General features: G+C 40.2%; 2 protein-coding genes across 10 annotated transcripts in view; one reads left to right on the forward strand and one right to left on the reverse strand.

The window, feature by feature from the left end:
- The window catches only part of LYRM4 (LYR motif containing 4), a 154,604-nt gene extending 153,899 nt beyond the window's left edge, over positions 1-705 (reverse strand). For 2 of the 4 annotated variants that reach the window (XR_010126563.1, XM_054493318.2), the window contains exon 1: positions 346-647. Coding sequence is in view for 3 of the 4 variants with exons in the window: in XM_054493318.2 (XP_054349293.1) it covers positions 346-431 (86 nt within the window). In the remaining variant the exon portion in view is untranslated. Of the gene's footprint in view, positions 1-345 lie in introns of all 4 variants that reach the window. The other 2 variants (XM_054493317.2, XM_054493316.2) reach the window with 1 other exon arrangement.
- Positions 701-19,118, forward strand: part of FARS2 (phenylalanyl-tRNA synthetase 2, mitochondrial) — a 519,219-nt gene continuing 500,801 nt past the window's right edge. For 3 of the 6 annotated variants that reach the window (XM_054493309.2, XM_054493311.2, XM_063665785.1), the window contains exon 1: positions 917-1,358. The gene's annotated coding sequence lies outside the window, so the exon portion shown is untranslated. Of the gene's footprint in view, positions 1,359-19,118 lie in introns of all 6 variants that reach the window. The other 3 variants (XM_063665783.1, XM_054493310.2, XM_063665784.1) reach the window with 3 other exon arrangements.

Here is a 19,118-nt window from a genome sequence, read left to right on the forward strand (position 1 = left end):
GCAACACACTGGCCTTAACTTCACCAATGGCTGATTTCCATCCTTTTTTTCTCTTCTGCAGAAACATAATACTAATCATGTTCCTAGAACAACTACCAAGATAGCCTTTAGGGAGAAAACGTCACAAGACATGAACATCTTCCCTGGTAGAAAGAAGGACTCCTCCCCGAGTTCTCAGAGGCCACACCTGTAGGCAGGAGCACGCTTTTCGATGGCGGAGCCCGGTCCTTGCCTCGCGGCCGCCGGCGCACCACAGTGGCTCCCAGTTCCCGGGGACATTCCGCGTCAGCCCGCACCCCCGGTCCCCGGCCCCTGGCCCCCGGTCCCCGGTGCCCGCTGGGTCACCTGTAATTGTAGGCGCTGAAACGCTTGCTCTCTCTCAGCATCGCCCGGTACAGATCTAACACTTGTGCGCGACTGGAGGCTGCCATTTTGGAAAGAAAAAAAATAAACGGGTCCTCTTCGCCGAGGTCCCAAGTACGACCCAACCCACGGAACTCCAGCCTGTGCAGAAACCACGAACGAAATAAAATGCAGCGGCTCGGCCTCGCCAGCGGGCCGGGCCTAAGCGTAAGGGGGCAGCCCTGCGGACCGCGGACGGCGCCGGGCGTCCCGCGCCGCTTTGGGGGCGGGCGCAGGCAGGGCTCGGGGCAGCTAAGGGGGCGGTGCGGGGAGGGAGATGCCTCCGCCCCGCCCCGATCCCGCCCCCGCCGGGAGGCTCGGGACCCCGCAGCCGTTCCACGCGGCGGGAGGGCGGGGAAATAAGAGGCCCGGCAGCCCGTGCATCCAGCCAAGCTCCTGGGGGACGGATATCGGAGGCCTGGGCATTCGAGGGACGTGCAGTTGCATCACGGAGAGCCTTTGCGAACCGTCTGGGGTCTTGGCGGAGACATTTGTGTTTCGGCGCGCAGCGCCCCTTCCTACCTTCAGGAGGCCGCGTTGCCCGGGTTACCGAAGGCCGCCGCACCGACGCCCCGCCCCTGACCGCCAATGCCCCGCCCATGCCGGCTGCGGTCGCCCTCGGCGCTGCCTGAGAGGCCTTGCGGGATTTCAAGGGTGACTTGACTTCGCCCGATCATGGTCGGCAGGGTGGGGTTTCTTGGCATTCCTCAGGCCGGGGGATGCGACGTCTGGGTGTGGAGGTGATGAGATAGGGGTTCTGTGGCACTCCGGCTCTGCTCAGGGCGACCTGCGTAGGGGCCTCTGGGGCAGGCCCGCTTTCTGTCAAAATGGCAGCGCCCAGCGTGCACGGGTGTCTGTGAAGTTGGGGTTTAAGATTCTTTCCTGTGAGAGCGAACGAGCCTGCCGTGCTTCTGATTTTGAAACACCTGGGTCTGGGCTTCCCGGGCGAGCGGTGGGTGAGTGCCGGCCTCGTTGCAGCCTGGGGTACGGCGTGGGCGGTTGGCGTTGTAGGGGGTTTACATTGGCCGTGGATTTTTTCCTCTTTCCGGATGTGTTTTTGCTTTTGAGTGAAGAGTCCCCGTGGTTTTGTAATCTAATAAATGCGTAAAATGCAGCTTGGGTTGTAGACTTTGGAGAATAATTAGAGACCTTTAGGGCTTTAGGCGTTCTCCAAGAAGCGGAGCAAGTTTTCAAGCTTGGCTTTCTTCAGAAGACTTCAACTTTTTTGAATCATCTTATTAAAGTGGTGGATAAAGTTGCTTGTTCTGATCTTTGAGCATGGGACTGGACGCAGGAAGCTTCAGCCAGTTCTAGTTACTGTGTTTGCAAAGCACTTTTCTTGTTTTTGGAATCTTGCTTTATGTAATCAACCTTAGGAAGAACCACACCTTTCTGCACTCAAGCACAGCGAGAAGTACCTTATTCGTAAAAACAAAACAACCTTGCATTAAAATCCATCTTTCTCCGAACCACTTGGTCACGGTTGTGTTCTCATCTGCTTTAGTGTATTTGGTTTTGAAACGATATACCTGCTGTATATCTAAACAACTTTATATTTTCAGGAACTTTTTTTTTTTCTTTCTTTTTTTTTTTTTAAGATGGAGTCTCGCTCTGTTGCCTAGGCTGGAGTGCAGTGGCGGGATCTCGGGCTCACTGCAACCTCTGCCTCCCGGGTTCAAGCTATTCTCCTGCCTCAGCCTCCCGAGTAACTGGGATTACAGGCGTGTGCTACCTCGCCCAGCTAATTTTTGTATTTTTAGTAGAGACAGGGTTTCACCATGTTGGTCAGGCTGGTCTGGAACTCCTGACCTCAGGCAGTCCGCCCGCCTCGGCCTCCCAAAATGCTGGGATTACAGGTGTGAGTCATCACGCCCAGCCTCTATTTTCAGGAACTATAAAGGCAGGAAACACTTCTCTGACCTTACCATTCTTTAGTGTACTTGCAGTCTGGTGTCCTTGCATCCAGATATTCTTACTAATCCTGATGCAATGACATTTTTTAAAAGGCAATGAAGAGAAAATACTTTTATTAAGATACCTTTAAGTTTCCTCCCTGATTTCTTGAAAATCTCATGTCTGTTATTATTTATTATTATTTTTTAAACAGGATAGCAAAACTTCTATTACTTCCTGGTTGGTCAGGTCATTGAGCAAATCTAGCCTCTGGTTTATTGAAAGGACTTTTTTTGAGTTTTCCCTTTGGTATTTCTTAAAGGATCCAAGACCAAGGCAATTGCACATTGTTATAGAGTAAGATTCAGAGCTGATTTCTCTTGATACACTGTTGTGTGCTGGTGATATGAAATGATATGCGGCACCTCAAAGCTACAACATTAATGCAAGTTACAGATAGAGAATGCTATCAGAGTGAAAAGGGATTACATTATTATATTTTGCTTTTGAGAGTAAAGTTGGAATAATTACTATATACAATTGTTTCTACCTAATTATCAAGGAATTTAATCATTAACGTATATAATTAATGTATCTAAATGACTCAACTTTGTTGTAATCAAATAAAACTTTTCCAAATAAATATGTATAGTTTAAATAGTTTGGGTAGCTTAGTCCTCTGTGAGTACGAGCAATGGTTGCAGTTAGGAAAGTGATAGCTTCCCAGTTTATTCTGAGCCAAGTCTTCACGAAAATACCTCATTATTTTATTTAAAATGATTTACCAATGTGTTGGACATCATTGCCTGGAGAGGCTAAAAGAAAATAATCATTCTGAAGCTACATCTCACTTTTGCACATCTTCATTGTGGAGATGACTTAAAAAAATAATAACTCTATTTGAGATTGTAAGTAGATTTGGGCCAGAAGCTGAAGAATGGACCTTACACATACGTCCTCTAATATTCTATTCTGGGTTGAAATTTTTCTTAAGAGAGTATCTATAAGATAGGAGGTACCATTTAGGCATCAAAACGTAAAAATTTCTTTAGTATTCATTTATCAAAAGTTATCGACTACCTGTAGTTCTTTATCTAAGATCATGTGTTACCTTCTATTAAAATTAGGGTTGTCAATGACCACTTAATGCTTTGTGAAGAGAAATTTCTCTAATCATAATAAACAGTGTAACAACAATTTACTGTCCTTAAGCTTAAATATCAAAATGATGTATAAAGTAAAATTTGTATGGTAGTAGTAACAACGATATTATTTAGAAATTATTCAGCTGGGCATCGTGGCTGACACCTGTAATCCCAGCACTTTGGGAGGCTGAGGCAGGTGGATTACTTGAGCCCAGGAGTTTGAGACCAGCCTGGGCAACATGGCAAAACCCCATCTATACAAAAAATACATCATAGCGAAACCTCACCTCTACACAAAAAATACAAAAATTAGCTGGGTGTGGTGGCATGTGCCTGTAGTCCCAGCTACTTGGGAGGCTGAGGTGGGAGGATTGCTTGAGCCCTGGAGGTTGAGGCTGCATTGAGCCATGATCATATTACTGCACTGTAGCCTGGGCAACAGAGTGAGACCCTGTCTACCAAAAAAAAAATCCAAAAAAAAAAAAAAAAAGAGAAATTATTCTATTCTGCACCACACATGAATCCAAGTATTATACATTGATCCTTCATTTTAATAGAACACGAAGGGGGAAGACCTTAGATATCAACTCATTCATTTGTACAGATGAACAAACTGAAGCCTTTTTCCTCATTTATTAATTCCTTCAGCATTTATTGAACACTTCCTAAGTACTATAGGTTATGGTTTTTCTTTTCTTTTTTTTTTTTTTTTGAGACAGAGTTTCACTCTTGTTGCTCAGGCTGGAGTGCAGTGGTACAATCTCGTCCGGCTAATTTTTTGTATTTTTAGTAGAGATGGAGTTTCACCATGTTGTCCAGGCTTTTCTTGAACTCCTGACCTCAGGTGATCCAGCTGCCTTGGCCTCCCAAAGTGTGGTGATTGCAGGCGTGAGCCACTGCACCTGGCCCATAAGTACCATATGTTATATAAGATGATATAGTTACAGTAATGAGAGCCTCCCCACCCCTAAGAAACTTGTAGGTGACTAGATAAAGCGAAACAATAATTTATTTTATAGAGACAGGGTCTCTGTTTACTAAGCTGGAGTGCAGTGGTGCTATCATATCTTGTTGTAACTTCAAACTCCCGTGCTGAAGTGATTTTCCTGCCTCAGCCTCCTGAGTAGCTAGGCCTATAGGCTCATGCCACCATGCCCAGCAAATTTTTAAGTGTTTTTTTTTTTTTTGTAGAGATGAGATTTCACTATGATGTCCAGGGTGGTCTCAAACTCCTCAGTGCCTCTCCTGTCTTGGCTTCCCAAAGAGCTCAGATTATAGCTGTGAGTCGTGGCACTTGGCCAATAATTTCTTTTTGACAGTTGCTGCGATATGAGCAATATTAGCAAATGCTAAAGGAATACGGAAGAGGAATATTGAACCAGGAGTTCCACCTATGGAAAGGCTTTCCATCATGGAAGGTGTTTCCGGAATGAGAAGTAAGACCAGATGAGGAATGTGGTTAAAGATTGCAGTGTATATTCCAAGCATGGAGGAAGAAGGGTGCTTGATCTATTTAGAGAACTCTAAGTGTTTTAGAATGGTAGGAGGTGGAAAGGGAGGGACCACTGAAGTGTTTAGCCCTGTACTAGCTTTATTTTAGTGATGTTTTCTCTCTTTCTGGAATAAATCATTTCTTCCCTTATGCATTGGCTGAGTCATATAAGTAGAACTTAACAGCTGAGCTGTTGAAATGGAGATTATTTATTCAGGTACTGATAACCTTTTGTTTCAAATCATGAATTTGAATCCTATATTCCAGAGGCACTGAAATGTTATTTATTTACCTGTGCATTCACGAGCTAGCTGGCAGCCTAGCAATTCAAGTTACTGTTCTTGTGATAACTTGAGGGCGATATAGAAATCAAACACTGATCCTGTTTTCCAGAAGTTTATAGTTTAAATGCATTTGTATATAATTAAAATAAGGTATTAGGTTGGTGAAAAGTAGCTGCAGTTTTGACCGTTACTTTTAATGGTGAAAACAGCAATAACTTTTCCACCATCCTGTACAAAGTGCTGCAAGGGAGGGGCTGGTGAAGTGTTGTGGGATCTCAGTGCAAGGAGAGGTCACTTCATCCCTGATGCTTGGGCCACACCTCAGACCAACAGCAGGGCTAAGGCCCAGGCTTCAGAGAATTTTGTTTAATTTTTTTTTTTTTTAATTCTCTCCATGATTGGGTGGAGCCAGGGCTGAGAAACATTGACCTGAAGGAATTAGGGGGCTTCATGGAGGAGGTAGTGTTTGTGTTGGGCTTGAGAGGATTTACGTTTCTCCTGGGCCTTGAAAGGAATTGAAGAATTTAAATGTTTGAGTGTGGTGGTAAGATGGCTACTGTAGGTGGAAGATGATTCACCCTTTACCTTGAAAGGATGAAGGAGAAACCCTGATTGAGGTCTAAGAAAAAACAATCATGACCTGCGGAAGGCTTTGGCCAGAGCTGTAGAGTGCGTGAGGGTGAGAACGGGGAGATCCTGTGAAAAGGTAATACATCGGCTTTCATATGTTTTAGGCACGAGATGAGCTGAATCCTGATATGATTTGAGTTAATCTTTCCATGACCTGATGGAAGAGCTGTTATCTCCCTTTAAGAAAAGTGAAGCTGCCCAGGTGTGGTGGCTGACATCTGTAATCCCAGCACTGTGGGAGGCTGAGGCAGGAGGATCACTTGAGCTTGGGAGTTTGAGGCCAGCCTGGGTAGCATGGTGAGACCGCGTCTCAATAAAATAGAATTAAAAAAAGAAAAAAAAAATGAAGCTGAGAGTTTATTTAGCCAGGGTCACACAGCTGGAAAGTAGCTAGTGTGGGCCTTGGCCTGAGATGTGATCTGTCTAGCTATAATACAACAGTGCTTCACAGATAAAGTACCAGCTTCAGGAATTTGAAGTTTATTGATTTTTCTTGGATAACATGGGTAAATTTTAGTCATATTTGAATTTTAATTTAGTTGGATTCTCACTTATTTGGAAAGCTAACTGGTTTGTATTGGAAATATTATAAATATTCTGGGAATCTCAAATGTTGATTTTATACTAGCTTTTTACTTATTTAAGATAAATTTACATTTTATTCTATTAACATCTCTTTGAAAAGACTTAGTGCTTTTTTAGGTTGTCTATTTATGTGTGTATGTGAGACGTTTCCTCTTGGGGGATTCTCTGAGACTCACATTTCTGTAGAAGCTCTTTTCAGATATACTTATGAAAATCTGTTCTCTGTTTTGAGAAATCTTGAAAGCTATGATATGTTGCAACTAGACCCTCTAGCTTCATTGCTTGGAGGCTAAGGGTTCCCATATTTGTGGGCAGTAACAAGAAAATTGACAATTTATTTTGTGTAAAGTATATCAAATATCAGTTATTTCTAGAGGTTTTTTTCTTTAAAAAAAAAACATTAATTCTTTTCATTGTAAAGGAAAGAAACCATCTTTTCATGCTACAAACCCCGACCACCATGAGAATTCTTTTACAGTGCGATTTGTTGTAATCTGTTATAGATCACTTTCATTCTTTCTTTCTTGCTGCATATGAGGGACGAGTATTTTAGGAATAATGTTTTCATATTGTCTGGATATTTTAGGATGATTCATTATTCAAACTAGCTACAGCTTATTGTAATGATAGCTATTATTTATTTGGAGTTTGTTTTCTCTCTTCTAGGAGCTTTGCCATGAAAAAAAGAGTCCAGGCCGGGTGTGGTGGCTCACACCTGTAATCCCAGCACTTTGGGAGGCCCAGGCGGGTGAATCATGAGGTCAGGAGATGGAGACCATCCTGGCTAACACAGTGAAACCCCGTCTCTACTAAAAAAAAACAAAAAAAATTAGCCGGATGTGGTGGCAGGTGCCTGTAGTTCCAGCTACTCGAGAGGCTGAGGCAGGAGAATGGCGTGAACTTGGGAGGTAGAGCTTGTAGTGAGCAGAGATTGTGCCACTGCACTCCAGCCTAAAAAAAAAAAAAAAAAATCGCCACACTGTCTTCCACAATGGTTGAACTAGTTTACACTCCCACCAACAGTGTAAAAGTGTTCCTGTTTCTCCACATCCTCTCCAACACCTGTTGTTTCCTGACTTTTTAATGATTGCCATTCTAACTGATGTGACATGATATCTCATTGTGGTTTTGATTTGCATTTCTCTGATGGCCAGTGATGATGAGCATTTTTTCATGTGTCTGTTGGCTGCATAAATGTCTTCTTTTGAGAAGTGTCTGTTCATATCCTTCGCCCACTTTTTGATGGGGTTGTTTGATTTTTTCTTGTAAATTTGTTTAAGTTCTTTGTAGATTCTGGATATTAGCCCTTTGTCAGATGGGTAGATTGCAAAAATTTTCTCCCATTCTGTAGGTTGCCTGTTCACTCTGATGTTAGTTTCTTTTGCTGTGCAGAAGCTCTTTAGTTTAATTAGATCCCATTTGTCAATTTTGGCTTTTGTTGCCATTGCTTTTGGTGTTTTAGCCATGAAGTCCTTGCCCATGCCTATGTCCTGAATGGTATTGCCTAGGTTTTCTTCCAGGGTTTTTATGGTTTTAGGTCTAACATTTAAGTCTTTAATCCATCTCGTATTAATTTTTGTATAAGGTGTAAGGAAGGGATTCAGTTTCAGCTTTCTACATATGGCTAGCCAGTTTTCCCAGCATCATTTATTAAATAGGGAATCCTTTCCCCATTTCTTATTTTTGTCAGGTTTGTCAAAGATCAGATGGTTGTAGATGTGTGGTGTTATTTCTGAGGGCTCTGTTCTGTTCCATTGATCTATATCTCTGTTTTGGTACCAGTACCATGCTGTTTTGGTTACTGTAGCCTTGTAGTATAGTTTGAAGTCAGGTAGCGTGATGCCTCCAGCTTTGTTCTTTTTGCTTAGGATTGTCTTGGCAATACAGGCTCTTTTTTGGTTCCATATGAACTTTAAAGTAATTTTTTTCCAATTCTGTGAAGAAAGTCATTGGTAGCTTGATGGGGATGGCACTGAATCTATAAATTACCTTGGGCAGTATGGCCATTTTCACGATATTGATTCTTCCTATCCGTGAGCATGGAATGTTCTTCCATTTGTTTGTGTCCTCTTTTATTTCGTTGAGCAGTGATTTGTAGTTCTCCTTGAAGAGGTCCTTCACATCCCTTGTAAGTTGGATTCCTAGGTATTAGAACTAGAAATACCATTTGACCCAGCCATCCCATTACTGGGTATATACCCAAAGGATTATAAATTATGCTGCTATAAAGACACATGCACACGTATATTTATTGCAGCACTATTCACAATAGCAAAGACTTGGAACCAACCCAAATGTCCACCAATGATAGACTGGATTAAGAAAATGTGGCACATATACACCATGGAATACTATGCAGCCATAAAAAAGGATGAGTTCATGTCCTTTGTAGGGACATGGATGAAGCTGGAAACTATCATTCTGAGCAAACTATCGCAAGGACAGAAAACCAAACACCACATGTTCTCACTCATAGGTGGGAATTGAACAATGAGAACACTTGGACACAGGATGGGGAACATCACACACCAGGGCCTGTGGTGGGGTTGGGGGAGGGGGGAGGGATAGCTTTAGGAGATATACCTAATGCCAGCATGGCACATGTGTACATATGTAACAAACCTGCACCTTGTGCACATGTACCCTAGAACTTAAAGTATAATAAAAAAAAATTAAAAAAAAATAACCAAAGAAAAGAAGAGTCCCTTTCATGCTATTTAACAGTATCTCGTTTTAGTAATTTTTCTAGTGACATATTTTAAGTTCTGATTGACTTCTTCAAATGAGTGTATTAGCCACCATCTCTTGTTTGTTCAGGTCAGTAGGTTGTTTACAGAAAACATTTAGGATTTGCAGTGTTGAGTCTGTTTACAAAAAACAGCCTACATTTTGCTAATCACTGGAAAAAATACTAGGTCAATGTCTTAAGATGTGCAATACTGAGATCTGTGATGTTAACTGATCTCTCAGAGGATGATACATACCGTTGATAGTATACTGTAGACTGTTATTGACATAGAAGATGTACAGAGAATTCATGATTTCTTTGCTATTATAGTGAATTACATGATTTAATATTTTATAACTTTTTAATGTAAACATTTATTTTCTGAGCACAATTGAAGCACTTCAGCCTGGCAAACCTGTAATCTGTATGTGTAATTGTGAGTTTAACTAACAATATTTAAGAGTGATAAAAGCCTGGCTTCTGTGAAATGGATTACAGTAATATTGGCAGAGAGTAAAACAGTTAGCTTCAGTTAATGAAGATGAGTTTTTTGGGAGAATTATCTTTTTTTTTAAGCAATTCTTGGAATTCTGCAGTGCAAAGGGAAAGTAAAATGAAGCAGTCATGAAATAGAAAAAGCTTAGCAGGCAGCATACTTTCTTCCCTGTTTCTTGACGTTCTGAGATAAGCACATTGTTATTTATGTCAAGTCTTGGAGCACTTTGAGGCAAGCACATGTGCCTGGGTATTCATAACGCTGAGCCCCGTTAGGAATCCGACTTACACCCTTGGCTTCTGTGTACTGTGAGAGCTGGGCTGGATCATAATTACAGTCAGCTTTCATTTGTAGAGCCCAGGTCTTCAAAGAATTTCCAAGTAAACTATCTCAGATTAATACATTTCAGGACGTAAGTGTGGTTCACTAGAACTGTCAAGCTGTCTGGATGCCCTTCTGTTAACTTTGTAGAAGAGATTCCACGTGTGTCAAGTTACAGTGTTTGCTGAAATTTTTCTGTTGTCTTGAAAGCTATTTGAAAATGAAATGTTCATTATAGTACTGGTGGTCAGGTATGTTCCTTATATACATATGAATTAATGTCACCACACTATAGACAGTAATTTTTATACCACCTTCTCTCCAAAAACCTGCAGTACTTTTAGGATGAAGTCTAATTCCTTAACACAGCCTATGAGACCCTGACGAGTATGGCGCTTACCCACTTCTCCAGTCCCATGTCATACCTTTTTATTTTTTGCTTGCTGCTTTTCATTCTTTAGTACTCACCTCTTTCCCCTCTACCCTGGGGACCTTTGCAAATGCTGATCCAGCTGCCTGGAGTGCCCTTCCTTCCCTTCCTAATTATTCTTCCGATCTCAGTTTAAGAGATGCTTACTCAAAGCTACCTTCTCTAACTTGAGTACATCTTCCTCTCTTAAGCTCCCTTAGTATTGTGAATTGCTCCTCAGCTTAGAGTGACTGCCATTGCAAGTAACAGGAAACTGAAGTCAAATTGACTTAAACAAACCTAGTGGCTTTATTGTCTCCTGTGTCTCGAGAGTTCAGAAGCCAGATGGGCTTTAGGGTTGATTGGTTTGAGTCATGTTGCCAAAGATTCAATTTTGTGCTTTTCTCTACTTTGTCTTCTCTAATGTAAATTTTATCATCTGGCCAGAGTCCTCTCTCTTGGTTATGGGAAACCATCGACAGTTTGGGGGCGCTTGTTCCCAGAACCTTAGAGGAGTGACAGACCTTCTGGACCAAGAGTGCCCAGCAGTCCTCTCCGTTCATGTCACTGGCTCTCCTTGTGTCATGTGCTCATCCATTTCTGAACCAATAACTGTCGCCAGGGAGAAGATAGGGTTCTTTTGGTCTTGAACCACTTGCCTAGCTCCTAGAGAGAAAGGGGAATTATGTTTTGTAAAAGGTAACAAAGTTCACTAGAGCAATCTTGCCAAAGTTATATGTTTCTTTATTTGATTAATTTTTTTTGTGGTATTAGGCTGTGTATAAGAACAGAGACTATGTCTGGTTTTTTTTTTTTTGAGACAGAATCTCGCTCTGTTGCCCAGGCTGGAGTGCAGTGGCACGATCTCGGCTCACTGCAACCTCCGCCTCCGAGGTTCAAGCGATTCTTCTGCCTCAGCCTCCCGAATAGCTGGGACTACAGTCGCCTGCCACCACGCCCAGCTAATTTTTATATTTTTAGTTTCACTATATTGGCCAGGCTGGTCTTGAACTCCTGACCTGGTAATCTGCCCACCTCGGCCTCCCAAGTCTGTTTTTGGTTACTATTGTTTCTTCAACATTTTACATCTAGCTTTGCACATAGTAAATGATCGATAAATATTAATAGTGTAATGACTCAGTCAATCACATAAGCTCCAAATACATTAAGGATCCGCCCCCCCACCCTTACGCATGGTTTTGCTTTCTTAGTTACCCAGAGTCAACTATGTTCTGAAAATATGTAACGGAGAATTCCAGAAATAATGCATGTTTTAAATGGGTGTGTTCTGAGTTTTGTGTTGAAACCTGCCCAGGGCATGAATCCTCCCTTTGTCCAGTGTCTCCATGCTGTATACACACTACCCGCCCGTTAGTCACTTCGTTGCCTTCTCAGTTACCACAAGATCACGATTTTGGTTATGGACAGATCACAAGAAGAAACAGGGTGAGTGCAGTGGGATGAGATACTTTGAGAGAGAGAAGAGATCATATTCTTTCTCTTTTTCATAACTTTTATTACTGTAGGTATATTGTTATAATTGTTCTACTTTATTATTAGTTTTTCTTGTTGAATTAATGATGGGTTTTTATTTTTTTCTTTCCAAAAAATAATAATAACCACTATCTTATGCAGAAATGATATCACGAACAATTGCATTATCAAATCAAGGAGGAAGTGCGATCAGAGAACAGGCAGAAAAACTATGATTATAATATTTTGTATTTTTCTTGTCTCAGATTCTTTTATTTATTTATTTTTATTGATACATAATAGATGTACATATTTTTGGGGTACATGTGATAATTTAATACGCTCATATAATTTGTAAAGATCAAATTAGTGTAACTGTGATATCTGTCACCTTAAATATTTGTCTTTATGCTGGAAACATTCAAATTGTTTTCTTCTATTTTGAAATATGCAATAGATTATCATGATCTATAGTCTCCCAGTGATCTATCAGACACTAAGTCTTATCTCTTCTATCAAGCTATATTTTTACTTATTAGTCAACCTCTCTGCATCCCTCCTGCCTTGTACCCTTCTTGGCCTCTAGTAACCACCAGTCTATTCTCTATTTCCATGAGATTCACTTTTTTAGCTCCGACATATGAGTAAGAACATATGGTATTTTTCTTTCTGTGCTTGGCTTATTTCATTTAACATAATGACCTCCAGTTCCATTCATGTTGCTGCAAATGGCAGAATTTCATTCTTTTCTATAGCTGAATAATACTCTACTTTTTTTATGCCACATTTTCTTTGTCCTTTCATCCGTTGATGTACACTTAACATTGATTCCATATTTTGGCTTTTGTGAATAGTGCTGCAATAAACATGGGAGTGTTGATTACAATGCACATATCTTTTTGATAATACTGATTTCTTTTGGATATATTCCCAGTAGTGGAATTGCTGGACATATGGTAGTTCTATTTTTAGTTTTTTGAGGAACCTCCACACAGTTTTCCATATTGGCTATACTAACTTACATTTCCACCAACAGTTTACAGGGGTTCCCCTTTCTCCACATCTGTGTCGGCATTTTTATTCCCTTTTTGATAAAAGCCATTTTAACGGGGGTTAGATGATATCTCATTGTGGTTTTGACTTGCATTTCTCTGATGATTAGTGATGTTGAGCATTTTTCATGTATCTGCTGGCCATTTGTATGTCTTCATTTGAGAAATGTCTATTCAGATCTTTGGCCCAATTTTTAATCAGATTGGTTTTTTTTTATTGAGTTGTTTGTGCTCATTATATATTCTGGTTATTAATCCCTTGCCAGGTGGATGGTTTGCAAATACTTTCTCCTATACTGTGGGAGATTCTGGGTTGTGTTTTCACTTTGTTGATTGTTTCCTTTGCTTACAGAAGCTTTTTTGCTTCATGTAATCTAATTTTTCTCTTTTTGCTTTGGTGGCCTGTGCTTTTGAGGTCTTCACAAAAAATCTTTGCCCAGACCAATATCCTGGGTTGTTTCCCCAATGTATTCTTGTAGTAGTTTCACAGTTTCAGGTCTTAGATTTAAATCTTTAATCTACTTTTATTTGATTTTTGTATATGGTGAGAGATAGGAACTTAGCATCATTTATTGAAGAGTGTTTTTTTTCCCATTGTATGTTCTTAACACCTTTGTGGAAAATAAATTGACTGTAAATGTATGGATTTATATCTGGTTCTCTATTTTATTATTAGTTATTGTTGTTAAATCTCTTACTGTACCTAATTTATAAATTAAACTTTATCATAGATATTCACGTACAGGAAAAAACATAGTAAACAGTACTTAGGGATTCGTACGCTCCACGGTTTCAGGTATCAACTGCAGGTCTTGGAACCTCCGCAGACAAAGAGGAGCTACTGTAACTTACCTGTAAAAGTTATTGAGTGACTTTGGCAGATAGTATTAGTTGTCTCCCCATTAACCATATCAACCATACTTCTTCCCGGCCATTAGAACCCTGATTTTGTTTGGGTGGCCATGTGCCTAGTTCCTGGAAATGAATTGTAATGCGGTCTTAGGCTTCATGGTGATTCCATTCCCTCTTTACCAGATACTTGTTTGTCATAGCCAGGCATAGCCACAAGACACAGATCTGGTTAATGAGACAACAGGAAGTTGTCTGGAAGATTTCTAGGAAAGATTTTGTTTTCTATTAAAAGATAAGTATTTGCACAAGAGGGCTTACTTGTGTCATCTTCTCCCCTGCTTGGAATGCAAGTAATACTAAAGCTTGAAGCTCAGCAGACACACATGAGGGAAAGGCCAAGAGAATATGAGATTCCAGCCTAAACATTGGCTTTTCTGAGCCATGGAATGAACCCTGGAACTGGATGCCTCTAGACTTCATATTTTATTAACAACTAATGTCTTTCTGTTTTCAGCCACGATTATTTAGTCTTTCTGTTTTATGCAGCTCACCATATCTTTTTTTTTGAGACAAGGTCTTGTTCTGTCACCCCAGCTGGAGTGCAGTGGCACAGTCATGGCTCACTGCAGCCTCCAACTCCCGGGCTCAAGCAATCCTCCTGCCTCAGCCTTCCAAGTAGCTGGGACTACAGGTGCATGCCACCTCACTCAGCTAACTAAGACAAATTTGTTTTTGGTAGAAATGGGGTTTTGCTCTGTTGCCCAGGCTAGTTTTAAACTTCTGGCTTCAAGCAGTTCTCTTGCCTTGGCCTCCCAAAGTGTTGGGATTATAAGTGTGAGCCTGGCCCAACATATTTCAATATAGTGCCAAAAATAAAATAGAGCTTCCCCGCTTCAGCCTTGCCAAAAGTCTTTATTTGGAATTTATTATATTTGTCAATTTAAGTTATTTGTTTTTGCTGCTTGCGAAGCACTGGAGTATTTTCTTTCTTTCTTTTTTTTCTTAAACAGATGCATTTGTTACATGTACACAAGGCCAAGCTTTTTTGCACTGAAGGACATTTGTATATGAGGGTCCTTCTCTTGAATAATCAATATTTTCTTATACTCTTCACTCCAGTCACGACTACTCAGCTTAAATGTTACTTCTTCAGGGAATGTTCCCAACCTCAGTTTAAATTACACCCTTCTGATTTTATCATTATTTCTTATGGCATCTTATTCTTTACCTTAACTTTTTATAATTTAAAATTGTACAAAGTATATCTACATAATAGAAGGTTCCTGGTTTAATGTTGAGTTCTCCCACCAGAATGTGAATTCCGTGAGGGCTGGGACCATGTCAGTTTTGTTCATCACTAGAGGCATAGTGCCTACTAAGTGCTCAGTAAACCTTTGTTAAATGAGGAAATGAAGGACTATAAGCCTGAAATTTTTAGATTTCTGCATCTTTCATCCTCCTGCCCTGTCACCACCAAGAATATTAGGTAACATGAAGTGTTCAGCCACAGCACAGATTCTGTTGCATTTGTTTAGATTATATTGCTCCCTACTGGCCAGGATTTAGGTTTAGATTTTAGGCTTTTAGACTTTAATTTTGTTTGCCTCAATAAAAAATATAATGGGAGTAGCATAGTCACTTAGCATAGTATCTGAGTAAACATCCTGTCAGTTCCTTCAGAAGAGTGATACGTATTTTGCATACTTTATCTCTTGCGTTACGATGTATTCTCCCAGAATTTTATATTATCTTAAGCTTCACTGGCACTATTTTTATATATTGAAGTTAAGAGCCCCTAGTAGTGAATGTTTTTATTTTATGCTTTTGGATAGCACCAGAAGCATGGAAATGACTATCATTTTAGCTCTGTTACTAGTCACAATCATTTAAAATTGCATTTGGAAACCCTGTTTGCTTTCTGAAAATGTAGGCTCAATGGGGGGTTGCAAGAATTATTGACACAAGTTATTGACTTAGAATGGAGGTACTTTAAAATAAATTTTTTAGTTTCAGCATGCTGTAATTCTAGATTGTTGGTATTAGTTCTACTGTGTCTAGGAAGATTTATTGTGCATTTTTGAAATGAGTGTAAATGCTGTATATATGTGATAGTAAGGGAGAAAACTTGACGAAGATTTTGTCGATTTGGTCTCATTTCACAGCTGTATCATAGGTTTTTTCGCATCATTTTAGGTAAATTACTTAACATTTAGATAATCACATATTTTATTTCCTACATCAGGACACTTGAGATCAGTGAAAGTGGGTGCTATTGAATAATTATACTGGCCTGACAGGCATAAACATGAACTGTCTTGCGGATACTGAGACATATGGTCACTCTATTTGATAACAATAATCTGTGATGACTATGTTAATCTGCATATCCTTGTGAATTGCAGGAACTAAGAATTAGAGGCTCATCAAAGAGCTTTACTTTCCCGTTATTCTTTACAGAATGGCTGCATCCTCAACACCTTCTGCCCAGAGGTGTGATTCTTCAATTGTGTGGATCACTCTGGGTCCCCAAACTGATGTGGCTCCCTGGGCAGTAGGAGACTGGGGCTGTGGGTTGTTCTCTGCTTCAGGGATGAATCTCTTTGTGCATGATTAGCTGGCTGTACTAAGCTGAGCATCCAGGAGGAAGTCATGTTGGGCTGTCCAGACACTCCCAAGGACTTGGCTGACCCCAAAGATTTCTCTCTGCCTGTCTCTTCCCATCTCTATAAATCAGGCAGCACAGGAGGAACAAACACATGTTGTTGTTTTACCTTGAAGTGAAATCCACCTATTCCTACTCAGTGCAGGCCCAGCATCTCCTGAGCTAGCCTCAGTGCATTGTGGTGTAAGGAGAAATAATTTTTCCTCCCTGTGGTGTTTAAGCCTAATTCAAATAGAAGCTGCTCTGTGATAAACTTACCTTTCTGTCATTCATGGATCAAATGGTGACTGAAGAAGAAGCTGGATGAAGGCACAGATAGCGAGTGCAGTGTCATGTAACGCAAAGCTTTTGCATTTGTTGGCAGGGGCTGGTTCACAGGTTTTTTTTGTTTTTTTTTTTTTTCTTTTCTTTTCCCAGATTAATTGTTACTTGTCACATGTAGATATTTGACTTTTCGAAAGACTTAAACCAAAACATTAAATAAAGTAGCAGCTTAGAATGGCAAAATGGTTGGTTTTTTAAACAAACTAAATTGACCCAAGAGATTTTAGAATGACTATATTTTTCAGTTACATTTTTGAGGAAAAGAAAATGGATATCAATTACAAATGGGTGGTTGCAGATACGTTTTTTAATAGTTCCAATAATACACATTTTTTTATTTACCAGAAAAGTACAAGTTCAGCTGCAAAGAAAATTCAGTAAAACTTGGTAAAGTTAAGGAATGCCACCTTCTGAATACTTTATACATTTGTTTGTAAAGAGATGATATATCATATAATCTCTGTAGGGCATAAAGGGTGCTGGCAATTTCAAAACTAAAATCTGTTTCTATGTTATAGCATATTATCAGCAATACCAGATTTAGAGTGAATATATTTAAGATTTGAAAGATATTTTGGGGACTTTTGGTTTTTTATTAAATCTTTATATATCATAATTGCTAATATGCGGGAACATTGGCTTTTTTTTCCTTGCTCAGCATTACTCAAAAATTTTTTGCAATAAAATCCTAACACCATGTTTTCCATTTTCACTGCCCCCGACCCCTCATTTTAAGGAATATTACTGTACCCAGTCCATTTTGGATATCCTGACTTCACAAATGAGGGGAGTGTTAGCAGAGTAGATACTTAGGAGTTTGATGTCTTATATCCTGCTCCGTTTGGACTAGAACCTTAATCTTTTCAATATTTTCTCCTTAAAGTATACTTCATCTGTAATTAATCTAAATTATAATCTCAAAGCAGTTGACTGTTGACATTTTCAGTTATCACAGTGTGATCCTGAAATGGGGAAGGACTGAACAGAGCCCTGAAAGATGAGAGTTCGGCTCTGGCTGTACCCTAGCTTATATGATCTGTGAGTAAATGACCTTTTCCTCCTTTACTTTCTTCAATCTAAAGCAGAACTGAAATAACCTATTCTCTCCTTACCTCTAGGGACATTATAAAGATTAAGAACATATTCTCATTAGTGTGCTTTGGTTTTCTGAAATAAGGAGAGTGTGTAGCCAGAGCTTGGTATTGTTGCCACGAGTGCTGGGGTCTAAGAGGAACACTGGTTTTTGGTTGGTTTTTAACTTGCATCGTGTTTTAATAGCAGAAGATTATGGTTTCTTCAAAATATGGTAAAACGAAGGGATTTTTACACAAAGTTTTTTACTAAAAATGACGATGTTCATGGCATACTTTATTTGAAAGAAGCCTTATTTTTATTATTGAAATACTTGATGTATGTTTTAATGTGTGTAGATTTAAAATACATTCCTTAACATTATCCTCCATAACTATTCAACCTCACTGGGTTTTCCTGTTTAGTTAGCAATGGTCTTTTCTTTATTAGGCTAAAAAAGAAACCCATCAAACCCTGACATGAGTCACATGATTTCCACATTTGACTCTGAATTAATTGGGTATGAGATGCAGCCTTCCCCCTCTCCACCCACTGTGATACCCTTTAGGTCTTCCCAGCAAAAGAGGTTCTGTTTTCTGTCTCTGAAAGAAATGCAGAGGGAAAGGAAATGCCTAGATGGTTTGGTTTCCACTAAGCAGAGAGGAGGATAGAGTCTTCAGGCATCCTCAGGAGGCCTTGAGTGCACAAGACAGGTGGCTTCAGCGCTTGCTTGTGGCCCTACTGTCCACACTGTTCAGGGTCTTGGTGATGTGTCTTGCAGATGCTTTGTGCAGGTCTTTGAAAGAGAACTTGAACTGAGGATGGTGTGCTGTGATCAACACAGCCAGGGATGTGAGATTAGAAAATCTTGAGGCTGGACACAGTGGCTCATGCCTGTAACCTCAGCACTTTGGGAGGCTGAGGCAGGCGGATCATGAGGTCAGGAGATCGAGAACACCCTGGCTAACATGGTGAAACCCCGTCTCTACTAAAAATACAAAAAATTAGCTAGGCATGGTGGCATGCGCTTGTAGTCTTAGCTACTCGGGAGGCTGAGGCAGGAGAATCATTTGAACCCGGGAGGCGGAGGTTGCAGTGAGCCGATTGCATCACTGCACTCCAGCCTAGGTGACAGAGCAAGACTCCCTCTCAAAAAAAAAAGAAAAAAAGAAAGCAATCTTGAGTTGAAAATGCAGTGAGAAGATTGAAAGATAATAGAATGACAAGTGTCAAGTGTATATAAATGGAGTTGAGTGAGTTGCTGAGTGTATTCGTTTGGTTGTATTTCTCTCTATAAAT

This window comes from Pongo pygmaeus, chromosome 5, assembly GCF_028885625.2.
Source record: "Pongo pygmaeus isolate AG05252 chromosome 5, NHGRI_mPonPyg2-v2.0_pri, whole genome shotgun sequence".
In the NCBI taxonomy this organism is placed as follows: domain Eukaryota; kingdom Metazoa; phylum Chordata; class Mammalia; order Primates; family Hominidae; genus Pongo; species Pongo pygmaeus.